Source organism: Equus caballus, unplaced genomic scaffold (genome assembly GCF_041296265.1).
Source record: "Equus caballus isolate H_3958 breed thoroughbred unplaced genomic scaffold, TB-T2T haplotype1-0000019, whole genome shotgun sequence".
Taxonomy (NCBI): Eukaryota; Metazoa; Chordata; class Mammalia; order Perissodactyla; family Equidae; genus Equus; species Equus caballus.
The window spans coordinates 382,846-410,607 of record NW_027222392.1 but is presented as its reverse complement, the minus strand read 5'-3'; the positions used below and the strand labels follow the sequence as shown (position 1 = coordinate 410,607).

Here is a 27,762-nt window from a genome sequence, read left to right as displayed (position 1 = left end):
TTGCCCCATATGAATTTTAGGATTCTTTGTTCTATTTCTGTGAAGAATGTCATTGGGATTCTGATTGGGATTGTATTGAATCTGCAGATTGCTTTAGGGAGTATGGACATTTTAACTGTATTTATTCTTCCAATCCATGTGCACGGAATATCTTTCCATTTCTTTATGTCTTTATCAATTTCTTTCAATAAAGCCTTAATAGTTTTCATTGTATAGGTCTTTCACCTTCTTGGTTAAATTTATTCCTAGAAATTTTATTCTTTTTGTTGTGATTGCAAATAGTATTGTATTCTTGAGTTCTCTTTCTCTTAGTTTGTAATTAGAGTATAGAAATGCAAATGATTTTTGCAAGTTCATTTTGTATCCTGCCATTTTTCTGTTATTGTTGATTATTTCTAATAGCTTTCCAATGGATTCTTTAGGGTTTTCTATATATAAAATCATGTCGTTTGCAAACAGTGAGCATTTCACTTCTTCATTGCCTATTTGGATACCCTTTACTTCTTTTTCTTGCCTAATTGCTCTGGCTATACCTCCAGTACTATTTTGAATAAGAGTGGTGAGGGTGCGCACCCTTGTCCTGTTTCTGTTCTCAGAGGGATGGCTTTTAGTTTTTCCCCGTTGAGTATGATGTTGGCTTGGGTTTGTCATATATGGCCTGTATTATGTTGAGATACTTTCCTTCTATACCCATTTTATTGAGAGTTTTCATCATAAATGGATGTTAGATCTTGTGAAATGCTTTCTCCGCATCTGAGATGATCACGTTTTTTATTCCTCATTTTGTTAATTTGGTGTATCACATTGATGGATTTGTGGATGTTGAACCATCCCTGTGTCCATGGTATAAATCCCACTTGATCATGCTGTATGGTCCTTTTAAGATTTTGCTGTATTCGGTTTGCCAGTATTTTGTTGAGGAGTTTTGTATCTCTGTTCATCAGCAAAATTGGCCCGTAATTTTCTTTATTTGTGTTATCCTTGTCTGGCTTTGGTATCAGCTTGATGTTGGCCTTGTAGAATGACTTACGAAGTATGCAGTCTTTTTCAATTTTTTGAAATAGTTTGAGAAGGATAGGTATTAAATCTTTGAATGTTTGGTAGAATTCTTAAGAGAAGCCATCTGGTCCTGGACTTTTATTTTTTGGGAGGTTTTTGATTACTGTTTCAATCTCTTTACTTGTGATTGGTCTTTTTAATTCTCTATTTCTTCTTGATTCAGCTTTGGCAGATTGTATGAGTCTAAGAATTTATCCATTTCTTCTGGATTTTGCAATTTGTTGGCGTATAGTTTTCATAGTATTCTCTTATGATCCTTTGTATTTCTGTGGTATCGGTTAATTTCTCCTCTTTCATTTCTAATTTTATTTGAGCCTCCTCTCTTTTTTCCTTAGTGAGTCTGGCTAAGGGTTTGTCAATTTTATCTTCTCAAGGAACCAGCACTTGGTCGTTGATCCTTTCTACCATTTTTGTGGCTTCAATTTCATTTATTTTTGCTCTAATTGTTATTATTTCCCTCCTTCTGCTAACTTTGGGTTTTGTTTGTTCTTCTTTTTCTATTTCTGTTACGTGCAGTTTAAAAGTGCTTACTTGAGATTTTTCTTGTTTTTTAAGGTGAGCCTGTGTTGCTATGGTTTTCCCTCCTAGGACCACTTTTGCTGCATCCCATGAGTTGGTGTGGTATAATGTATTTTCATTTTCATTTGTCTCCAGATATCTTTTGATTTCTCCTGTAATTTCTTCAATGACCCATTGGTTGTGCAGTACTATGTTGTTTAGCCTCCACGTATCTGTCACTTTCGTAGCTTTTTTCTTGTAGTTGGTTTCTAGTTTCATAGCATTATGGTCACAAAAGATGCTTGATATGATTTCAGTCTTCTTAAATTTATTAAGGCTTGCCTTCTTTCCCAACATATGGTCTATCTTTGAGAATGTTCCATGTGCACTTGAGAAGAATGTGTATTCTGCTGTTTTTATATATGTTCTATTAAGTCCATCTGGTCTAGTTTTTCATTTAATTCCATTATTTCCTTGTTGACTTTCTGTCTAGATGATCTATCCATTGATCTAAGTGGGGTTTTAGGTCCCCTACTATTATTATGTAGTAGTTCACTTCTCCTTTTAGGTTTGTTAATAGTTACTTTATGTACTTTGGTGCTCCTATGTTGGTTGCATCCAAATATGTATTTTTATTGTAAATTACAATATCACAATGATCAATCTGTTGTTCAAAGTGGGGTTTTGAAGTCCCCTGCTATTATTTATTGCTGCCCATTTCTCCTTTTAGTTCTGTTTATATTTGCTTTATATATTTAGGTGCTCCAATGTTGGGTGCATAAATATTTACAGTTCTTGTATCCTTTTGATGAATTGACTCCTTTATCATTTTGTAATGGCCTTTGCTGTCTCTTGTTACAGTCTTTGTCTTCAAGTCTATTTTGTCTGAGAATTATGCTACCCTAGCTTTTGGTTTCCCTTTGCATGTAATATCTTTTTCCATCCCTTCACTTTCAGTCTGTTTGTGTCCGTAATCCTGAGATGAGTCTCTTGTAGGCAACATATATTTGGGTCATGTTTTTCAATCCATTCAGCCAAAAATCATTTACATTTAAAGTAATTATTTACATGGATGGACTTACCATGGCCGTTTGGTTGTTTTCTGGTTGTTTTGTAATTCTTCTATTCCTTTCTTCCTCTCTTGTTCTCTTCCTGTGTGATTTGATGATTTTCTCTATGGTATACTTTGATAACTTTCTCTTTATCTTGTATATCTCCTCTAGCCTTTTACTTTGTGGTTACCATGAGGCTCACTTAAAACATACTTGCCTGCTCACTCCATGTTGAACCCTGAGGGGATAGCTCTGGTGAGTGCTGCATTCCTGTTAAGAATGCTTATTTATTTGCCATAGTCTTGTGGGTCTTGTGGACACAAGCCCATTGGCTTTCAGAGCTAGGTGTTTTGGGAGTCTGTCTGTTTGGTGAGAGTCTTAAAATTTGGAGCACTAGATGTGGAGGTCAAACCCTTTGCTCCTCAGGGAGAAGGTGGAGTTGGGGATTTCCTTCTGACTGTATGGCATTGTGGCAGGGGTGGGGTTTATGATGAGAGTGTGTCTCAGCCTTTCCTACCTGTTTCAACCTGGGTATTTTTGCATTTGTCCCGTGTGTACGAGTCGCTAGTCTAGTTTCTGGATCTCTTTCAGAGGGAATGCTCCAAGTGTAGCTGTACATTTGGTGTGTCTGTGGGAAGAGGGGAGCTCAAGATCCTCCTATATCATCATCTTGGTCAACCCTTGGGGGAGAAAAAAAACAACTTTACAGTACAGTTTTATTTTAAGTTAGCCTAAGCAAAACTGTTAGAAGCAACTATTAGGAATATATATATATATATATATATATATATATATATATTTTTTTTTTTTTTTTTTCCACTGACATAGCCAAGTAAAAAGTCACTTGGATTGTCAACTAGTTTAATTTTAATCTACATCTCTTTAGTGGACATTTGTACTCACTGGCAGCCAAGCATCTGAGCCCCTTATCTATGCGTGGGGGTATTTCCTACCTTATGAGTTTTGGTGATAGGCACAGACCACCTGCCTATGTGGAATCTTGGGAAAAAAACCCAGACATTTGTTTCACTATGCTTTGCAGCTAGCAAATAGGCATGTGACCTAAGCTGAGACTTAGATGCACTTGTCCTGTACTTTGAATTAGAAGCTAGTAACACAAAGAAGTAGGGACTACAGAGCTTCTATTGTAGTTGGAAGCAGTTGCAAGAGCTGCAGCAGGATTGAATTTTAATGCCAGTGATGCCAGGGGGTGGTGTTCACTGTCCAGGAGTGGAACTGGTGCAGTCAGTGGTGTTTAGTGTTCACCAGTGCTGGCAGTGGTGTCCTTAGGAGACTAATTATGGCTTGATTTTGACTATGATGCCACAGCTCCCTAGACTTCCTTGTTCTTGCCAGGTGCCAAACGTGCTTCCTCAGCCTTGTTGACATGTTTGTTGGTTACCCGATTTTCTTTTAATAAATTTATTTTCTGTTTAAATTAACCAAAGGAGCTTTCAATTTCTTGTAACTTAAGAATCCTAACTGATGCAGTTTTCTTTTCTAGTGCAGGTAATTGAGAGTGACTATATTTGGTAAAACATTTAGACATATACTACTATTTCGTAGCATTGGTTGCCTTAATAATAATTTAAAATGTTCTTTTTATGAAATTGCCTTTGACTTATACGTTAGGATCTTTTTTCACTTTCACTGTGGTCTAATATTAGTAGGCTAATCTAGCAATTGGTCTTGAAATCCTAATTAATTTTTTCTTAGGCACATAGGAATAGGGATTATGGAGTACATAGAATTTGGTGAGAGCCATAAGAGTGTCCTGGATAATGGAAAATCAGCCTGGAGTAAAATCACTTGATTTATACATATATGAAGACTGTATTTAGGCTTTGGCTAGTCCCTAATTCTATTGATCTTTATAATGTGGGAACTTCTTATAGAATTGATTTTTCTTCCTACTCTCTCTGTAATCTAGATTGTTTAATACTGCTGGCTCTGTCATACTTCTTATATTTCGGAACTTTGAAAAGTCACTTTGCTTTCTCTTTTTTTGAGGAAGATTAGCTCTGAGCTAACTGCTGCCAATCCTCCTCTTTTTGTTGAGGAAGACTGGCCCTGAGCTAACATCTGTGCACATCTTCCTCTACTTTATACGTGGGACGCCTACCACGGCATGGCTTGCCAGGCGGTTCCATGTCCACCCCTGGGATCTGAACTGGCGAAACCCAGGCCGCCAAAGCGGAATATGCACACTTAACTGCTGCACCACCGGTCCAGCCCCCACTTTGCTTTCTTTGCCTTAAGTTTTAAAATGATGGAGAATAAACTAATCTCTAATGTCCTCTCTAGCCTTAGCATTTGATGGGTCAATGAAATGTGATTTATTTCCTTTTTCTTTTCTAAAGTTTGAATGCCAGCAGTGCACTTATGCTGCGTGGATCTGGACAGATCGAATTCTTTGCGCAGTGAACTCAAAATGGTCAATTAAGACATAGCTATTGGGAAGTATGTTAAAGTACAAGTTCAGTAAGTACCAAAGTCTGGGGGTATTCAGTAACTGTCATTCATGTAGTTTATGAAAATCATTTGGAAAATGAACAGCTTTGTATATTCACAGTTGAAATTCTTGGAAGACAGTATAATATCTGGTTGAAAACTTCAAAACCAGAATGCTTAGGTTTCAGTCTGGCTCTACCATTTATTAGCAGTGTGACCTTGGGCAAGTTACTTAACCTCTCTGCATCTTAGTTTCTTCCTCAGTAAAATGGGGATAAAAATAGAACCTACCTTACAGAGTTCCTGTGAAGATTAAATGAGTTTGTACATGTAAAGTATCTGAAGTGTCTAGAAAGGTGCAAGACATATGGTACTCATCATTAGCGATTATTATTTTCATGTTATTATATAATCTCATGTAGCTAAAATACATTTTGTCATTTTACTTATAATTCTTGTACAAATCTTGAATTTGAGATCATAGTTTCATGTATATCCAAAAGATTTATTGTGCATATGTGCTTATCTTGTCATGAATGTTTTATGGCATTCTACTATTATTAATAGAGCAAATAATTTATAACCATTAAATATTGCAGTATCATGGGATTCGTTGCAGTGTTTGGCACAGAGATCATAGGTGTGAAGCACATCCATAAAAGCTAGCTGTGTTTTAAAGAAGTTATGAGATTTCAAGTATGCATAGCTGATATAGTAATGTAACTGAATTGCTCTAATAATAAACTTAACATTTCTTTCAATCCTATATAGATTTTGGTCCTTTCTCTACTTCCTGTTGATAGAAGTAGAATATTGAAATACAAGGAAAATTAAAATGGCAGCATTGACCAAGAATATTGCTATCATCTGAGAATGTTTCAGTGGTACCTCCTTGCCAATGCATTGATTTCTCTTTGCTTATCTTGATTTTATAATTCAGATGTATTTTATGCTTCATTATTAATGATAGGTGTAGAGTCTTTCTTATTAGTTCTTGGATTTTCTATCTAAGAAAATTTTGTGAAACAGTATATACTATAACATTTGAGAACATTTTCATAGTTTCTTTTCATAAAATAGCATAATTATCACTATACTTTTAGATTTTAATTCCAAATCTTTAATTCAACTAAAATGACATCATTTTATTTTATTTATGTATTTATTTTGGTGAGGAAGATTGGCCCTGAGCTAATATCTGGTTCCCATCTTCCTCTTTTTGCTTGAGGAACATTGTCCCTGAGCTAACATCTGTGCCAATCTTCCTCTATTTTGTATGTGGGATACTGCCACAGCATGGCATGATGAGCAGCGTGTAGGGCCGTGCCTGGGATCTGAACCCAGGAACCCTGGGCCACCAAGGTGGAGCATGTGAACTTAACCAGTTTGCCACCAGGCTGGCTCAACAATCATTTTAGAGACCATTTCTTTAATCATTGTGTTTTTTATCCTGTTTCCTTTTTCAGGACCAGGGTTCTGATCAAGCAGGAAAGGAGAAAGCAAAAGGTAAAGAGAATATGTTTATTTGTGTTAGCTTTATGAACAAAGTGATCTTCTGAAGCATTTTTCCAAGGGTAATAACTAAGTGAAATTGGAAGACTCTCTTCCTTTAGTCTTCTCAACCTTGTAGATAGGTTGATAACCAACCATTTTGCTTAGGCGGAGACTTAAGGACCTTGTTGATTCTTGTTGTCATTCTAGTTCCAAGATGTATCCCAAGTCTGATAACTTCTCACTACCTATACTATTAGCACCCTGATTCAAATCATCATCATTTATTGCCTAGAGTAGTATAATGGCCTTATAACCTACCACCTTTTTTTGTTTTTTAATTACATTGATCATTACACAGTAAAGTTGAGCATGTATGTACATTACAGCTCAGCAGTATATATCTGAGTGAAACTCTTCCACTTGTGAACTTTGAGACATGTACAAGCTTGTTTGGACATTGTTGTTGTTAAGTAGCAAACAAAAAAAAGAGAGAGAAGGAGGAGAAAGAGAGAAAGAAGGACAGGGGAGGAGGAAGGAAAGGGGACCACCCAAATGTCCATTAGCAGAAAATGGTTAAGCAAATAGTGGCATACCCAAGTAATGATGGAGCAGTGAAAATGTTTCAACTACGTGTAATTAGTGTGGATGAATCTCAAAAACATAAAGTTGGATAAAGAAAGCAACTCACAAAAGAATACAAGCAGTAAGATTCCATGTACGAAAAGTTCCAAAACAGAAAAAATATGTTCGAAGGTAGTAAAATTTAAAGAAAAGCAAGGGAGTGATTATTATGAAAGCAGGATAGTTGTTAACTCAGTGAATTGATGCTTCATTGTAAATTTAACTTGTATTTCCTTGATTACTAATGAGACTGACTATCTTGTCATTCAGGTTTCCTCTTTTGTCAGGTACTTTTCCAAGTAGTTTTTTCATTTTTTATTTGAGTTGTTTGTCTTTTTCTTATTGTGTCTATGTATTTAGGAATTATTTGTCAGGTGTATTTGTCCTTTGGCTTTTAATTTTAGTTTTTCAATCCTGTCTTTGAAGAAAAGTTCTTAATTTTAATGTAATTGAATTTATCACTGTTTTTCTGCTTTATCTTTTACTCCTTTGTAGTCTGTGACACAGTGGTTAGTATGATCTTTTAAAGGCACAAATCAGAATTTATCATTCCCCAGCTTAAAAGCCTCAATTGCTTTTCATTGCTCTTAGAATGAAATCTGATTTTACCAAAGTCTAAAAGAACCAGAAGGATCTGCACCCTGCCTGCCTCTCTGACCTTGTTTCTTACTACTTGTCCTATTCATTTTATTTCAGCCACACTGACCTTCTTTCTGCCACTGTTCTTTGTCTGGAATAGTCTCCCTCGAGATATTTGCATGTCTGGCTTGTCAACATTTGAGTCTCAGCTAAAGTATGTCCTCTTAGATTGGCCTTCTCTGATCACTACATCTAAATAGCTCCCTGCCCTCCAAATGCTGTCTCTCCTTTACCCTCTTTAATTTGTCACTCTTTCATAATCCTATATTTTCTTAGAAATTTGTTTATTCTGTCCCCCCATTAAAATATCTTCATGAGAAGAAGGATTTTACCACGTTTGTTCATTTTCTATCTCCTGTGCCTTGAACTGTCTCTAGCAATAACATAGACACTCAATAATAAATAAACTATGAATGAAGGCTGTCCCAAGACTATTTTTAAAAAGTAATCTAACTCTATCTGGATCATTCTTTTGAATATTTATCAGAAAGGGAAAGACACATGGCTCTTCCCAAGGTGTTGATCTCTAATCGTGTCACTTTTCTCTTCTTTGAAAATTTCATACCTTCCTTTACCTCCCCAAACCTCTCTTTCCCAACACTATTCTTTATCACTTCATGCTCGTTAAATGACCTTGTATCATAGTTCAGAGGAAATAGAAGCTATCAGATGAGAATTATCTCAAATTTCTACCACCAGTTCTATAAACCACCTTCCTTCTTCATCCATCTTCTCTTTCCCTCCTCTAACTACAGAAGTAATTCCCTCTGATCAAAGGAAGGTCTCTCTGTCTGTGATCTGGATTCCATTTACTTCCGCTTTCCATTGATATTTACACATACTGAATTTTCTCTTATTAGACAAGTAAAGGTGTCTCTGGGTCCTTTCTCTTTCCTGCTATGCCCTTTCACTCTCATCTTCCATTTGTTCCTTAGTCCACTTCACTGTACAGCTCTGACTAGTGTCAAAATTGAACTTTATAAATCATACAGACAGAAAATCAATAAGGAAATATTGGTCTTAAATGACACATTAGACCAGATGGACTTACTAGATATATGCAGAGCATTCTATCCCAAAACAGCAGAATACACATCTTTTCAAGTCGGTCGGAACATTTTCCAGGATAGAGCATATGTTAGGCCACAAAACAAGTCTCAGTAAATTGAAGAAGATTGAAATCATATTAAACATCTTTTCTGACCACCATGGTATGAGACTAGAAATCAACTACAAGAAGAAAACTGGAAATAACAAAACATGGAGTCTAAACAACATGCTGCTCAACAACCAGTGTGTCATTGAAGAAATCAAAGAGCAAGTAAATGATACATGTCTACCTAAGGAAGTAAGAAAAATCTCAGATAAACAGTCTAATCTTACAACTAAAGGAACTAGAAAAGGAAGAACAAACAAAACCCAAAGTTAGTAGAAGGAAGGAAATGTAAAGATCAGAGCAGAAATAAATAGAAACTGAAAAAATACCATAGAAAAGATCAATGAAACTAAGAGCTGGTTCTTTGAAAAGGTAATTGATAAACCTTTAGCCAGACTCGTCTAGAAAAAAAGAGAGGCCCCAAATAAGTAAAATCAGAAATGAAAGAGAAGTTATGTCTGACACCTCAGAAATGCAAATATCATGATATTACTATGAGCAATTAGATGCCAGCAAATTATACAACCTAAAAGAAATAGATAAATTCCTAGAAACATACAGTCTTCTAAGACTGAATCAGGAAGAAATAGAACATCTGAACAGACTGATTACTAATAATAAATTGACTCAGTAGTCAAAAAACTCCCAAGAAACAGAAGTCTAGGACCAGATGGTTCCACAGGTGAATTCTGCCAAACATTTAAAGAATTAATACCTGTCCTTCTCAAACTATTTCAAAAAATTGAAGAGGGAGGAATGCTTCCAAACTCATTCTATGAGGCCGACATTACCCTGATACCAAAACCAGACAAAGACACTACAAAAAGAGAAAATTATAGGCCAATATCCCTGATGAATGTAGATGCAAAAATCCTCAGCAAAATATTAGCAGACTAAAATCAACAATACATTAAAAGGATCATACACCATGATTAAGTGGGATTTTTCCTAGGCATGCAAGGATGGTCAGTATGCACACATTAGTCATTGTGATATGCCACATAAACAAAGCAAAGAATAAAAATTGTATGATTATCTCAATAGATGCAGAAATAGCTTTTGACAAAATTCAACATCCATTTATGATAAAAATTCTCAACAACGTGGGTATAGAGAGAACCTACCTCAACATAGTAAAGGCTGTATGTGACAAACCCACAGCTAATATCATATTCGATGGTGTAAAGCTGAAAGCATTTCTTCTAAGATCAGAAACAAGACAAGGATGCCCACTCTCACTACTTTTATTATATTGGAAGTCCTAACACAGCAGTTAGTAGGAAAAATAAAAGCCAGCCTGATTGGAAAGGAATAAGTAAAACTGTCACTGTTTACTGATGACATGATACTTTATACTAAATATATATATATATACTTTTTATTTTATATATATTGTTTATATATATATACACACACACACTAAAACCTCCACCAAAAATTATTAGGATAAATGAATTCAGTGAAGTTTCAGGATACAAAATTAATATACAGAAATCTGTTGGGTTTCTATACACTAATAACGATCTATCAGAAAGAGAAATTAAGAAAACCCTCCCATGACAATTGCATCAAAAACAATAAAATACATAGGAATAAATTTAACCAAGGAGATGAAAGACCTATACTCTGAAAGCTATAAGACATGGATGAAAGAAACCGAAGACGAATAAATGGAAAGATGTATTGTGCTCACGAATTAATACTGTTAAAGTGTCCGTACTACCCAAAGCAATCTACAGATTCAATGCAACCCCTATGAAAATACCATTGGTATGTTTCACAAAACTAGAACAAATAATCCTAAAATTTGTATAGAACCACAAAAGACCCCAAATAGCCAAGCAATCTTGAGAGAGAAGAAAGCTGGAGGTATCACATTTCCAGATGTCAAACTGTACTACAAAGCTGTAATAATCAAAACATGATACTGGCACAAAAACAAATGCAGAGATAATGTAACAGAATAGAAAGCCCAGAAATAAACCCACAAATATATCGTCAATTAATCTACAACAAAGGAGGCAAGAATATTCAGTGGGGAAAAGACAGCTGTTTCAATAAATGGTATTCGGAAGACTGGACAGCTCTAGGCAAAAGAATGAAACTGGACTACTTTCTTTCGGTATGTGTAAAAATAAACTCAAAATGGATTAAAGACTTAAACGTAAGACCTGAAACCATAAAACTCCTAGAAGAAAACTTAGGCAGTAAAGTCTTTGACATCAGTCTTAATAATTTTTTGGATCTGTCTCCTCAGGCAAGGGCAACAAAAGCAAAAATAAACAAATGAGACTACGTCACACTAAAAAGCTTTTACACAGCAAAGGAAACCATCAGCAAAATGAAAAGGCAATTTACCAAATGGGAGAATATACTTGCAAATGATATATCTGATAAAGGGTTAATGTCCAAAATGTATAAAGAGCTCATACAACTCAATATCAAAAAAAATAATTCAATAAAAAAATGAGAGGAACTGAATAGACATTTTTCCAAAGACATTTACAGATGCCCAACAGACATGTAAAAAGATGCTCAACATCACTAATCCTAAGGGAAATGCAAATCAAAACCATCAAAAGACAATAAATGTCAAGTGTTAGTGAGGATGTGGAGAAAAGGGAGCCCTCGCGCACTTTTGGTGGGAATGTATACTGTTGCAGCTACTATGGAGAACAGTATGGAGGCTTCTAAAAGCATTAAAAACTAACATATGACCCAGCAGTTTCACTTCTGGGTATTACCTGAAGAAAACAAAAACACTAATTTGAAAAGAAATATGCACCCTTATGTTCATTGCAGCATTATTTGCAATAGCCGAGATGTGGAAGCAGCCTAAGTGTCCATGGGTGGATATATTGGTAAAGAAGATGTGGCATATATTTATTCAGTGGAATATTAGTCGTAAAAAAGAATGAAATCTTGTCATTTGTAGCAACATGGATGGATATAGAGGGTGTTATTCCAAGTGAAATATGTCAGACAGAGAAAGATAAATATCATCTGATTTCACTTATATGTGGAATCTAAAAAACAAAACAAATGAACAAACAAAAGAGAAACAGACTCATAGACACAGAGAACAGGCTGGTCATTGCCAGTGGTGAAGCTGGTGGTAGGTTGGGCAAAATAGGTGAAGGGGATTAAGAAGTACAAACTTTCAGTGATAAAGTAAACAAACCATGGGGGTGTAATATACAATGTAGGGAATATAGTCAATAATATTATAATGACTTTGGTGACAGATTGTTGGTATAATCATTGTAGTGATTATTTCGTAATGTGTGTAAATGTCAAATCACTATGTGTACACCTGAAACTAACACGATGTTCTATGTTAACTAAAATTCAATAAAAAAATTTGAACTTTATGTTATTCAATTCCAAAGATATTTTTCGTATACTTTAATGTGTCATCTGCTTTTCCATACCTTCATCTTTTTTGTTTTGGTGACACAAACTTCATTTAACACTTCATGAAGTGAACAGCCTTCTTTCAGAGAGCTGCTGCCCGTTCCCTTCATCTTGAAACAAGCTCTTCCCTTGCTTCCTTTGACACATTCTTAAGATTTTATTTGTCTCCCTGGCAGCTCCTTTTAAATGTCTATTTTCAATTTAAAATTTGATTGTCTTCTGGAAGTTTTCTATTTATCTTCTAATTATTTTTTACTTGTCTCTACCAAATGAGACTTGTTAAAAAAAGTTGAGCCTAACAACAAAAAATCAAACAACCCAGTCAAAAGATGGGCCGAGGACATGAACAGACATTTCTCCAAAGAAGATATACGGATGGCCAATAGACATGAAAAGATGCTTATCATCACTCATCATCAGGGAAATGCAAATCAAAACTACACTAAGATATCACTTTACACCTGTTAGAATGGCAAAAATAACCAAAACAAAAAGTGACAAATGTTGGAGAGGTTGTGGAGAAAAAGGAACCCTCATACACTGTTGGAGGGAATGCAAACTGGTGCAGCCACTATGGAAAACAGTACAGAGATTCTTCAAAAAATTAAAAATAGAAATACCTTATGAACCAGCCATCCCACTACTGGGTATCTATCCAAAGAGCTTGAAGTCAGCAATTCCAAAAGTCCCATGCACCCCTCTGTTCATCACAGCATTATTTACAATAGCCAAGATGTGGAAGCAACCTAAGTGCCCATCAACTGATGGGTGGATAAAGAAAATATGGTATATATATGTATACACACACACACGCGTGCGTGCGCGCGCAATGGAATACTACTCAGCCATAAAGACGGATAAAATCGTCCCATTCACAACAACATGGATGGACCTTGAGGGTATTATGTGAAGTGAAATAAGCCAGATAGAGAAAGACGAACTCTGTATGACTCCACTGATAGGTGGAAGTTAAACATATAGACAAAGAGAACTGATTGGTGGTTACCAGGGGAAAGGGGGGGTGAGGGGAGTGCACAAAGGGTGAAGTGGTGCACCTACAACATGACTAACAATAATGTGCAACTGAAATTTCACAAGGTTGTAAACTATCATAATCTTAATAAAAAGTTAAAATACCACACAAAAAATATTTAGAAATAAACTTCATATCCTATAATATGAAATATGTCACCAAAAGCCATTGGAAGTCATAACTATACATATAACATATTTTAAATATTTTAACAATCTGTCTTTTATACTCATGCTTTAGTACATTTTTTCACTAAATAAAGATTTGCTTGTCTTAGATATCCCCATAGGAATTGTATGTGGAGGTCTAACTGTCCTAACAACTTTGTTAATGTGCTAAAAAGATTGGAAATGTGTTTTGAATTTATTGTTTATTTGATATTAAATAATAAAATAGTGAAATTGTCTGCAAAAGTTAGCCCCCCCAAAAAAGTTGAGCCTAACCTTGTCAGTTAAATTAGTTACATACCTTTGTTCTCTCTAGGAAAAGAAAGATTAGAGGTTATCATGATGGATATATTATGAGGGTTCAACCTCTTCAGCCGTGTCCCCTGGAGTAAAGGCTTGCTCCCTTCATACACAGTGTTTGTACTGTTCTTCATTCCTGGAACATTATCTTCCCACACTCTGGCTAACTCTGACTCATCCATCTTAGAAGTCATTTTCTAAGAAAGCTTCCCTCTCCTCCTGCCCTCCCTCTGCCAACTCTCCCCACATCTACTTGTAGTTTACATACTCCTGATGCTCAGTTGTAATTGTGTCATTCTCTTTCTCATTATGGTCTTATCCTTCACAGAGTACAGTGCCTTAGGAAATAATATCTTAATTCCAAGACACTGTCAATTATAAGATCCAGAGTCATGTTTTTCAAAGGGGAAAAATATTTACATCCTGAAGGTTCTGTCATTTCATTGCTGACCATAGTGTGATCTTTTTAAAGAAGCCCCAATGTGGAGTTGCACATCACTCAAACAAAACACTTTTTTATCTGTGGTTAAGTTTGCATAAAAATGCAGCATTTACTTTTTTGCTTGATAGCTGGCAAGTCTCTTACAGTTCTTATGTTTTTTAGAATCTTAAAAGTCTATTATAATTAATATTCTGAAATATTAATGTGATAAAACCTTAACTTCTTGGAAAAATGATACTTCCTCTTGCATTAAATTTTTTACCATCTTGGACTTTTTTCACTTTTTATATCTCACATTTATAATCACGTTTATGCCATTGTGTTATGAGTTATATAGTGAAGAAGATGTTTTCACAATTTGTTATAGTGTCTAATACATAATAGTTGCTCAATAAACAAATTTTGAACAAATGCCTTTGAACTTCTTAAATTAAGGATGTAATCTGAGAGAAAAAGAATGAAAATAAGAATAATTCTGCTCAATCAGAAATAAATACTGAATGAAAAATGATAATTATTTACAAGTCTGGTTTAAAAGAAAATCTAGGAGTCATGGGGAGATAACAGAATTAAGTTAGCTTTGGCTGCAGATAAGTTCTCACATAGCTTCTTTTTGTTTTTCTCTTCTCATTTCAGTTGACATTTATTGGCACACAGCTATGCGTATCTTTAGGCTTTTTATATCTGTGGTATAGCATACTTTGCAGAAAAACAAGTTTTTAGCCTATCAGATTTGTTTTATCAGGTTTTTAAAAACATTCCACATTCAGATAATGTTTTTTTCATCTTTTGATACCTGGGAATGGCTTTATATAGTTCTGTTTTAAAGGCATTACGCTTAACAAAAGAAAGATTATAAGAAGCTGTAATTTAGAGTCTTTGGGCAAACTACAAGTTATCATGATTCATTTTAATTTATATGTAAACATGTAAAGGAGGTGTCACAGAAATATAAAAAATATCAAGTCAATTATTTAATAGCATTATTGCTTTTTATTATTGATGATTCTGCCTGAAACTATATGGTTGCTAGAATAACTTTTTATTTTTAATTTTTTTAGGAATATTTTGAAAAGAAAAGGTTAAAATCAAAAATGAAATTACGGGGAGTTTTATCCCCTGTCAAGAATTCTGCTGTCAGTTTAGACCTCCTTAACCTGTATATGGTGAATCAGGTATCTTGCCAGAAGAAAAGACCTGGTAAGTAAGCCTCTCCAGTAACATTTTGCTTTGAGTCTGATGTGATCATAATGTTTCATTTTCCAATAATTTTGTAATTTTAGAACTCAAAGGATGTGGAAAGTAATTTTAAAACTTGATTGCCCTCTTAAATTAGAAGCTTTGTTAGTCTCTGCTTAAAATGTTTTATTGTTTAATCCATTTATTTTTTTTTAGGTGGTGTGTTATATAAAATTAATTTTATAAGGTATGGTTAAACTTATAGCGCTGTTGTTTCAATTATTATGTTATTTTGTCTAGGCAGATAGTTACCAAAGTTTGGCTAAAGAGCAGGGAATAAATATCTTTACTGTCTTATCCTATTTGGAGAATTTGTTTGAAAGGAAGAGCTGAACAAGTTTTTGCCTCAATGATTAGTTTCCTATCTCATAACTTGAATTTCTTAGACATTCTTGGGATGTTAACTATAGTAGTCTAATACTTCAAAATAAAGTTCATTTTGGCCTGCACTTTGATTCTTCAAGTAAATAAAAAGTTTAATCAGAATATTTTTTTCTCTCTCAAGGAAACTTGTGTCTGATATTTAATTTTTAAAACAAGTGCTAAAATGAGAGCTTAAGAACTGAGTTCATAAAAAAGGGATTGAAATTGATCACAGTATTGTTAGTGTCTCCTCTTTTCCTTTCTGTGCTATTTTTGTTTCTCCACAGATGACAGTTGTCACAAGTAAATGTAGTCACACTTTAGTAGAAGTAAATACATTATTAATAAACTTTAGGAATAAAAGTTTCTGTTGTAAATATATTTGCTATATTTAGTTCTTTTTCTTCATTTGTGTAATAGTGTTATCAGCTATTGTCACCATGTCTTACATTAGATCCTCGGATCTTATTCATCATTTTGCTGAAAGTTAGTACCCTTTTCCCAACCTTTCCCTATCCCCCAGTCGCCAGATCCTGGCAACCACTTTTCTATTCTCTGTTTCTATGAGTTTGACTTTTTTTTTTTTTTAGATTCCACATGTAAGTGATACCATGCAGTATTTGTCTTTCTCAGTCTGGCTTATTTCACTTAGCATAATGCCTTCTAGCTCCGTCCATGTTGTCACACATGGCAGGATTTCATTCTTTCTCATGGCTCAGGAATATTCCATTGTATATATACACACACACACATATACACACCACACCATCTTTATCCATTCATCCATTGATGGACGCTGAGGTTGTTTCCATATTTTGGCTCTGTGAATAATGCTGCTGTGAACTTGGGAGTGCAGATATCTCTTTGAGATCTTGTTTTCATTTTATTTGGATATATACCCAGAAGTGGGATTGCTGAATCATATGATAGTTCTATTTTTAAGTTTTTGAGGAACCTCTATATTGTTCTCCATAGGGCTTGCCCCAATTTACATTCCCACCAACCATGTGCAAGGGTTCCCTTTTGTCCACATCCTTGCAAACACTTCTTACCTCTTGTCTTTTTTTTTTTTACTTTTTGTGAGGAAGATTGGCCCTCAGCTAATATCTGTTGCCAGTCTTCTTCTTTTTCTTTCTTTCTCTCCCCAAAGCCCCAGTACATAGTTGTATATCCTAGTTGCAGGTCATTCTAGTTTTTCTATGTTGGATGCTGCCACAGCATGGCTAGATGAGCAGTATATAGCTCTGTGCACAGGGTCTGGACTGGCGGACCCTGGGCCACTGAACTGGAGCACACAAACAACTATTCGGCCACGTGGTCAGCCCCCTCTCTTGTCTTTTCGATGATAGTCATTCTAACAGGTGTGAGGTGATATCTCATTGTGGTTTTGAATGCATTCCCCTGAGGATTAGTGATGTTGAACACCTTTTCATGTACCTGTTGCTCAGTTGTATGTTGTCTTTGGAAAAATGTCTGTTCAGAGGGTCCTCTGCTCATTTTTTAATCGATTGTTGTTTTTTGATATTGAGTTGTATGAGCTCTTTATGTATTTTGAATATTAATCCCTTATCAGACAATATGATTTGCAAGTATTTTCTCCCATTCTTTAGATTGCATTTTCATTTTGTTGGTGGTTTCCTTTGCTATACAGAAGCTTTTTGGTTTGATGTAGGACCAGTTGTTTATTTTTGCTTTTATTCCTTTTACTTTTGGTGTCAAATCCAGAAAATCATCATGAAGACTGATGTCACGGAGCTTATTCCTTATGTTTTCTTCTAGGAGTTTTATGGTTTCAGGTCTTGTATTTAAGTCTTTAATCCATTTTGAGTTGACTTTTGTGTATGGTGTAAGATAGGGTTCCAGTTTAATTCTTTTACATGTGGCTGTCCAGTGATGTATTTAACTTTATGTATTTCCTTTCTCCCTCACTCTGTTTTCATTCATACGTTGAACATATGTTTTTTGAGTACTTACCCTAAGTATTGTATTGGATTCTGGAAGTAGAACAGAAAATAACAGGGGCAGGACATGCTGCTGTAGGGGAGGAAGAGAATTCCTCTATCTCTTGTAGGTTCTTCTGGCTGGGCTATGAATTAAATTGACATGAGACAGAATAAAAGGAGAAAATCAAACAAAGCTTTGTAACATGTATACATGGGAAAAATCCAGGAAACCTGGTTAACTCCCAGACTGGCTAAGGTTGTCATCTTAAATACCGTCTTTGGCTAAAGACAAAGGAGCATGTTGGGGGTGGGAGGGAGTCAGTTATGGGAGATTACCAGAAAAGGACAGTAAACAAGAGAAAGGTTATTATGCGGATTTAAGTCCTTGCCTTCTGCCTTGATAGGAGTTTCTGGACATAAGGACATCCCCCCTCTTCCTGGTACAGAGAGGGAGTTACCTTTACAAATGGAGATTTCCCTTGTGTTTTACAGAGGGTAGCTTCTACTTTTCAGAGCTTCTCGCCTGTCTGCCGTTTCTTAAAAGTAATCAGCCCCAAATAATCCTCATGCCAAAGAGACACATTTTGGGGTGGCCAATTCTGATCCCCCACACTACCAAAAAATAAGGCACCTTGGCATATTGAATATTTTGAGCTGAGGAATTTGAGGAAGCAGTATGTGCAGGAAGGATTTTCATGTGAGAGGTGCCCTCGCTATGCCCCGAGAAAAGGAACGTTGTTATCTCCAACACAGAGGGAACACCGAGAGGAATCTAATGAACAGACCTTGCTGTTTCCCTCAGTTTACTACGCTTAGCTGATACCCCTTTTTGTCGTGTCCCGTTTCCCCAGGACATTCTGCTCTTCGTCAAACCTAGCTTAAAAATGCTCAGGTTTAACCACTTTGGGTCTTCATTTCCTTACAAAGTTTTCCACATAAAACTTATATTAAATAAATTTGTATGCTTTTTCTCTTGTTAATCTGTCTTTTGTTACAGGCCCCCAGCTGATAATTTAGAAGGGTAGAGAGAAAAGATTTTTCCTCCTCTACCAAAGCAAGATTTTATTAGTTAGGACTCATGACTGCAAATTACAGAAACTTAAAAAATATATATTTACTTACTTAATGTTGTGGACTGAATGTTTGTGTGCCCCCAAAATTCATATGTTGATGTGATATTAGGAGGTTGGGCCTTTAGGAGGTGATTGGGTCATGAGAGTGGACCCTGATGAATGGAATTAGTGCCCTGGTAAAAGAGACCCCAGAGAGTTTTCTCACCACTACCACTGTGTGAGGACACAGGGAGAAGACAGCTGTCTGTGAACCAGGAAGCGAGCCCTCACCAGACAGCGAATCTGCCAGCACTTTGATCTTGGACTGCCCAGCCTCCAAACTGAGAAATAAATTTCTATTTTGTATAGTTCACCCAGTCTATGGTAGTCCGTTATAGCAGCCTGAACGGACTAAGACACTTAACTAAAAGGAAGGGTAGTGGTGCATCTGGGCCTCAGAGACTGCTTGAGTCAGGAAATTGAATACTACCAAGATTCTTTTTCACTTCAGATACTAGTTTTATTCTCTCAGACTGTCTTCATCAATGAAGCTTAAAATGTGACATTAAAAAACTAACATTGACAACTAGAAGCTATGTATCAGGGGGCTTTGGGGAGAAAAAGGAAAAATAAAATCCAAAAAAACCCCACTATGAACTAACATTGCTCATCTCTCCAATTTCACCACCAGGGAAATACTGAGAGCTGCTTCTCTGATTCTGAATTTTTTAATTCCGCTGGAAGGATGTTGCCTTGCTCTGCTGGTGTCAGGTCTCAGCGCTGGAACAATGACTTATAACCAGAGGGGTGTAATACCATTATTGAGTGCAGGTAGTTGCCACTAAACCAATTATTTTTTCCAGGGAAGCAGGGTTATATAAGAAGATAGAAGCTCTCCACTGCAACTCTGTAGTTTGTGCATGTGAAAAAAGCATTTCCTGGAAAAGGAGCATAATTAAAAGTACTAAGCGGTCAAAATAGTTATATCGTCTATAAGGAGAGACAAGGCTGCTGCATCTAAAGTTTAAAAATCTGGTGAGGGAGATAGAGTTAATCAAGTACAGTAAACTATGGTAGGTGCTATAATAGAGAACATATGTAGTGCTATGGGAGTGTGTAATATAGCAACTGATACAGTCTAGGGGTTAGGGAAGTTTTGAAGGAATCAAAAAATAAAGCAAAATTTGTAGGGCCCCTTTCATGAGGAGAATGTAAGATGATGAAGAAAAAGATGATTTGAATTATCTGTGATAGTTGCTAGTACTGTAATGTCTTCTATCATGTATAGAATATAGGTGGTTTTAGTAAATATCTAAGATGTACATTTACTTAATGACCATGGTATATCAACCAATGCTTTTAAAAGATTTTATTATTCATTCTTAATTTTTAATTGCAACTTTTTCATTATAGAAACTGTGAGAAAACCGATCCATGTGAATATGAATAGAGACATAAAAATGCCCCTGAGAAAACATGATTTAGAACTTCCAATGTCGCCTCATCTTGCCCCGTCTAACCTCTGCATTGATGATATGGAAAACAAGTAGGTTTTAGCTAGGTTGTATATTATTAGGTATTTGAAAGAGTCATTATCAACTCTGTTTTATTCATTGGAAAATGTATAAAGGGATTATCCTAGCTCCAGTGTTTGTTTGTTTGACTGTTAGCAGTATTATTCAACTATTAAGACCTTTGTCAATGAACTAATATCCATGCTAAGTGTTTTTTGGATGCATAGTTTGACTTTCCTTATCATAAAAATCTCTCTCTAGTAATAATATAATTTTTATAAAACACAGTAATATTATAAACCTGGAATGATTTACTTAAGAGTTCCATATGTTTTCATATTTGTATAGAACAGTATGAATTTTAAATATTTATAAAAGATAATCAATTTTATTGCCACCTATGTGTTTAACTGTTACATTTTCTTTTCATTAGTTTACACTACCAAAGACAAGACAGCAAGGAAGAACTTGGCCCAGTTAAGGTGAGAGTTAAACAAAAATTTTTTTAAGTTATTTTAACAATTGTGACATGCCACTGTTACCCAACCAGGTTCATTTTTGCCCGCCGCCCAGAAAGCCAAACACTGAGATGACGAGATAGCAGCAGAGAGAGGGTTTACTCACAAGGTAGCCATGTGAGGAAGCGAGCTCATGAGCCTGAAATTTGCTTCCCCGAAAACAGAGACTCAGGGATACATATGGGCCGGGGTCAACGTGGTCTGAAATGTGGAGAGAGGTGATTGGAGGTGAGGAGAGGTGAGGTAATGATGAGCTGCACAAGCGTAGTCAGACTTCATGCCTCTTCATAGGACCCATGTTCACAAAATGGCGACATCAGCATGATCTGAGGGGAGAGTTTTTAGCCCCTTCAAGTTAAAAGGTCGCCTGTCGGACATCTCCGTGGGCCCAGTTGATGAGTTGGTGGTCTCAACTGGCCTGAAGTGGACAAGGAGTTCTAATTCCTGAAAAACAGCTCACACACGCATTACCATGGTGATGCAGGCACCAGGAAGATGTTACCTATAGGAGCCTAGCGGGAGTCAGCATATTGCCTAAACAGCACAATTAACAATGAGTGGGTTAAGCAGCTAAAAGCTATAATCAGTAATTGCAAAAGGGAAAAAAACTTTAGTTCCTAGCTACTTAATCATCAGTGGCTCACTTTCTGCCAGTTTCACCATCAAGTGATATAAATTTTTTGAGAATCAGAGAAAATTAGTTATCCTTTAAAAAAATTTTTAGTCTTTAAAATTGTTCTTTTAGAAGTTTTTAATGTAAGAAACCTATACCTTAAGAATATTTTAACGATTGCTTATGAGAAACCCTTTGGAGTTCTGGTAATGTAGACTAGGCCTTTGTGTGCAAAGCATTTGATTCTGCCTGTCACTGAAGAGCTGCAAAGGATAATTCATTTGGGGAGTTCTCCTTTGGGTTCATGTGATCATTGAGCGATTCATGTTTTCAAACGTGGTGACCCGACTATTTTATTTTATATCAAATTGTGATTTTCAATATTCATGTTGATCCCAAGATTATTTTTCTTTCAAAGTATATTTCAAATAATTATTTTTTAGCAAATAAGACTTTAATCAATTAGAAAACACATAGATTGTGATTAAAGCTTGAAATGTGAAAGTCCAATGCCATATTATTAATTATTCTTTCCTTTGAATAGCCAAAGTTAAGCTACGTCAGAAAGATAATGGCAGTGATACTAAAATCTCTTGGAAATCTTTCACCTGAATTGTAGATAAATGAAACTTAGATTTCCTGTCATTAGGAGATGACCTACAGGAATGGAGCTTGAGGGTAGAGGGGACCATCGGTGAGAAAGGCAGATGGAAAGGAGCTCAAGTATAATCTTAGTTGATAACCTCTCTTGTCTTAGTAAGGACTGTCAGTTACTGATGACTTGCCTTTACTTGGGACTTTTTCTCTAACTCGTGACCTTTTTCACTTTTATTTGAACTTTCCTCGTCTCTAGTTTATATATTTTGGCAAATCAAATGATTGTATCTTCTTTCCTATAGTCCTCACAAGTCATGGACTCATATACAATGTTTGAACCTCAATTGAGCAGAATAGAAAACTGCAGCTTCACACCACCATCTTTGTCAGCAGAATTAGCTTCTAACAGAGATATTACAAGACAAAATTTTATTCCCAGAATAGTGCCTAGTCCTCAGAAAGTTGCATATGAAAAAAAGCAGAATGAACAGGTACCTTTCTTTTTTTTAAATAAAAGTCTTTATTGAGTTAGATAGGTTACAATCTTGTGAAATTTCATTTGTACATTATTGTTTGTCAGTTGTGTTGTAGGTGCACCCCTTCACCCTTTGTGCCCAACCCCCACCCCATCTTTCCCCTGGTAGCCACTAATCTGTTCTCTTTGTCTACATTTTTAAATTCCTCATATAAGTGGAGTCATACAGAAATTGTCCTCCTCTATCTGGCTTATTTCACTTAACATAATTCCCTCAAGGTCCATCCATGTTGTTGCAAATGGGACGATTTTGTTCTTTTCTATGGCTGAGTAGTATATCCAGTCATCTGTTGATGGGCACTTAGGTTGCTTCCATGTCTTGGCTATTGTAAATAATGCTGCAGTGGACATTGGGGTGCATGGGACTTTTGGAATTGTTGACTTCAAGCTCTTTGGATAGATACCCAGTAGTGGGATGGCTGAGTCATAAGGTGTTTCTATTTTTAATTTTTTGAGGAATATCCGTACTGTTTTCCATAGTAGCTGCACCAGTTTGCATTCCCACCAGCAGTGTATGAGGGTTCCTTTTTCTCCACAACCTCTCCAACATTTGTTACTATTTGTTTTAGTTATTTGTGTCATTCTAATGGGTGTAAGGTGATAGCTTAGTGTAGTTTTGATTTGCATTTCCCTGATGATCAGCGATGATGAACTTCTTTTCATGTGTCTATTTGGCCATCCGTATATCTTCGTTGGAGAAATGTCTGTTCATGTCTCCTGCCCATTTTTTGATCGGGTTGTTTGATTTTTTTGTTGTTGAGTTGTGTGAGTTCTTTATATATTATGGATATTAAGCCTTTGTCAGATATATGACTTGCAAATATTTTTTCCCAGTTAGTGGGTTGGTTGTTTGTGAACAGGTCCCTTTCAATCACTAGTTCTTAGCATTTTATATTTTTGTGATATGCTCTTTTTGTCTTTTTATGGATTGAAAAAATATTAGTTGTGGGTTGCTATAGATATAGCCAAATTAGGAGAGAAATTAAGTATAATAATTCTTCTTAGGTCAAAAACTTAATTCTCTGGGCTGTAGAAGATTATGAATCCCAAAACTGGAATGTTCTTTAAAAGTCTTTGAAATCATCATCTTTTTATAAAATTATTGATAGTAAAATTGACCATAGTTCAATGTGTTATGTAATACTTGATTGTAATCACAGTAAAGGAGTAGTTGGTGATGTCATGATGGCCCAGTATACATGATATGGAAAGGATCCTGTGAATAGCAGTACATAATCTCAGTGATGTCATAGTAATCTGTTAAAGTATAAGTTGTGATGGCTTGATTCTTCCTATGACTTGAAAGATAGCTGGTTATATGCACTTCCATCCAAGACTATGCACATATATGTATATAGATAGAGATATTTAGTGCTAAAATGTTCAATCGTTGTAGTCTCTATAGTTAAAATTATAAAAACATCCAAATTTTTGAAGTTTGAAATATATATGCCATAGAACATACCAAGAAATGATCTTTTACTAAGTTTACATAGAGTTAAAAAATATAAAATTATTAAAGGTTACTATACTAATATATAATGGTAGTGAGTAAAATGGTTATGTAAACACTCTATCTTGTTAACAAGGTTAACAAGAATATTTAGTTTTGAATCTCTCCCATTTTTAGCATGAGGTGGTTTTATGTCATATTTGTGTATTATTTCTAAATTAATTTATAATTAGCAAATTTATAATCATTTATAAATTATAGTTATATATTACAGTATTATAGTTATATACAATATGTAATGATATTCAATTTTATTGAAGTATATTTTCTGCTTTTCAGAGAAGGGAAAATGAAGTATTGTGCTAGGCTTATTAATTTAAGGACCCAATAATTTTTTGTTGTTGCTTTGGTGAGGAAGATTGGCCCTGAGCCAACATCTGTTGCCAGTCTTCCTCTTTTTGTTTGAGGAATATTGTTGCTGAGCTAACACCTGTGGCCCTCTTCCTCCATTTTGTATATGGGTTGCTGCCACAGCATGGTTTGTTGAGTGGTATGTAGGTCTGTGCCCAGGATCTGAACCAGTGAAACCTAGGCCGCCGAAGCATAGTGTGGGAACTTAACCACTATGCCCCTGGGCTGGCCCCCCAATAATTTTCGAGTGATGCAATGAAAAACATTCAGTTACCCGTTCCATTTGTATTTTATAAGACTAAAACTTGCATCCTACATCAGCTTTAACTCATCCTTGCTTTGTTAAATAGTTTATAGGATAGAGAATGAGACCCTGTGTAATCTATACTTGAATAATCTTCTACTTAGAGACTGCAGGTTAGTGATTATCTCCAAAGGGGTAAATAATGTTGTACTTCATATGGCAGAAGAGAGAAAAGAGAAGCTAACGTCCCTGGTAAGCTGTGGTGTCACATTGTGAAGTATTAGGGAATTTATTTATTTGGATATATATTTGGAGAGATTTCAGGAAAATTAAAATGAGACTATAAATTACATAAGAAAATGAGTTGAAAAACAGGTTAGAATAAAAAGTGGTCTGGGGCTTACTAGTCCCTGGAGAAGTAGTATTGAGCCAATATATAATATTCTCTTCTGTTTTGATTTATTTGTGTGTTTCTCCCTGCACCATTGACACTGTCTCTCTGAGGCTGAGATGAGATGTGTTATCAGACTTTATTTTCAGCTTTTCTTGATTTTAGACCTTTTTTTAAAAAAAGACTTTTAGTATCTCTTTTTGCCTGCACGTCTTTTTTTTTCTGACTCTTTCTGTCATTGCTTGTCTTTGGACGTCTCGTTTCTGTGTTTCATGGCTTATACATAAAATATACTACAGATATGAATTATTATTGCTGGATAGATTAGTGTTGGGCCATTATAATATCTTTATATGGTACCTTCCTCATTAACAAATGGGTTATCACATCTGCTTTTCACAAGAGTCTTTCCATACTTTCCCCGTTTGGCACTCAGTGGTAGCGATATTCAGAAAGATTAAAGTAGCAGAGGCTGGCCCTGTGGCCAAGTGGTTAAGTTCACGCGCTCCACTATGGCGGCCCAGGGTTGTGCTGGTTCGAATCCTGGACGTGGACATGGCACAGCTCGTCAGGCCATGCTAAGTTGGTGTCCCACATGCCACAGCTAGAAGGACCCACAACTAAAAATACACAACTATGTAACGGGAGGTTTTGGGGAGAAAGAAGAAAGATAAAATCTTTTTTTTAAAAAAAGATTAAAGTAGCAGTCTAAAATTACTTAGTAAATGGAGGAACTGAGATAAGTGCAGTTGTTTCCTTGGGAGAAATCATTATTTTCTGTCAGTGATATTTAACTTTTATTTACTCAAGATCTTGGTGTTCCGGGTCTTTTTTTTTTTAATCTTTTTTTACCTCTGAGAAAATGGTTAGCTCACCATAGATCAACCCTGTTATTTTAGCAGTCATTCAAATACTGACACTGCTTTCATTATTAGAACAGTATTTATTTTGTTTTCAATAAGGACACTTTCTTTTAGACTAAAAAATACATTTTTAAACTATAGATGTCTACTTAAATGAGGTTTTACGGTAAATTATTTAAATTGTATATATGTACATTTACCCTTTTGGCAGGTTCTTCCTTTTTTTTTTTTCAGCTCAGTAATGTTAATTATTCTAATTCCGTGATTTCCAAATTAAACAAAAATCAAGATGCTTTCAGTCCATCATATAAAACAGCACAATTTGGAACATTATTTGAAAGATTAAAAAGGTAAGCAAAGATGTTGAAGGAAATAAAGAACCTGTAGCATGCTTTCTTTGAGTTATTAATTTGATTTTACTGGACAGAAGTATTTTTAGTTAGAAACGTGAACAGACCTAAGTAAAACTTCTAAGGAAGAAAAAACACTGTAAGGAAAATGTAGCATTTAATTAAAGTAGTTATAAGTAACAATTTTCTGATGTACATATCTACCTTTCATTTATTTATTTTAAAAAATATTTTGGGCCAAGGTGCTTTGCGTCTGTTTTATAATCCCTGTTTTATGAATTACTACTTTCTTTTTCTTTATCATAAACATAATTTTTTTTTCATATTTATGGTAGTTGATCAGTGCCCCATTTTTATTTTCTAGGTGTCTGTATTTAAACTCTGGTTCGTTGTTTTAAAAGACATTAAACTTGTAAAACCAGTTTGAATCACTCTTGGTAATCATAGTGAGAAACTTTGACTCTGTAATTCTGTCTCAGTCTTCCTCATTTTAGTAAATGGCACCACTATTCACTCAGTTGCTTAAGCTAAAAAAAGTTGTACCTGATTCCTTCCTTTCCTTCAGCTCCCAATATCTGTTTCACAAAGTATTGTCAATTCTGTATTCTAATAAACTTTAAAGTTATCTACTCATTTCTCCATCTCTACAGGTTCCATTTCAGTCTAAGCCACCACTGCCTCTTGCCTAGAATTGTAATAGCCATATAACAGTTCTTTTTGTTTCCTCTTTGTCCTTAGGTCTATTTTTTTTCACACTTTATTAATGTATAATCAACATACCATAAACTGAACTTATCTAAAATGTGCACTTTGGTAAGTTGTGACATATGTCAAAAATAATGACCATTCATCATCCCCAGTAGTTTCTTTGGGCACCTTTGTAATCCCTTCCTCTGGCTACTTTACATCCCTTACTCCCATCCCAAGGCAACTGCTGATCTGCTTTCTATCACTGTTGATTAGTTTGTATTTTCTAGAATTTTATATAAATTGCATTAGTACAGTATGTTTTCCTTGTTTTGGTCTAGCTTCTTTGACCTAGCATAATTTGAGATTCATCTATGTCGTTGGTTGTGTATATCAATGGTTCATTCCTTTTTATTGCTGAGTAGTATTCCATTGTATGGCCATAGCACAGTTTATTCATCTGTTGATGACCATTTGGCTTTTTTCTCCAAGTTTTTGCTCTTCCAAATAAAGCTGCTATGAAAGTTCATATAGAAGTCTTTGTTTAGACATATGCTTTCATTTCACTTGGGGAAACATCTATGAGTGGAATGGCTGGGTCATATGGTAGGTATATGATTAAATTTTTAAGAAACTGACAAACTGTTTTCTAAAGTGATTTGT

The 27,762-nt window shown here is 35.4% G+C and overlaps 1 protein-coding gene across 1 annotated transcript in view; it reads left to right on the top strand.

Annotated features, from left to right (window-relative positions):
* LOC138922930 (regulator of DNA class I crossover intermediates 1-like) overlaps positions 1-27,762 on the top strand; it is a 72,672-nt gene that overhangs the window by 10,597 nt on the left and 34,313 nt on the right. Inside the window, exons 2-7 of the mRNA XM_070259350.1 lie at positions 6,527-6,566; positions 15,388-15,526; positions 20,337-20,469; positions 20,871-20,919; positions 22,468-22,656; positions 26,297-26,412. Coding sequence (XP_070115451.1) covers positions 6,527-6,566; positions 15,388-15,526; positions 20,337-20,469; positions 20,871-20,919; positions 22,468-22,656; positions 26,297-26,412 — 666 coding nt within the window. The remainder of the gene's footprint in view (positions 1-6,526; positions 6,567-15,387; positions 15,527-20,336; positions 20,470-20,870; positions 20,920-22,467; positions 22,657-26,296; positions 26,413-27,762) is intronic.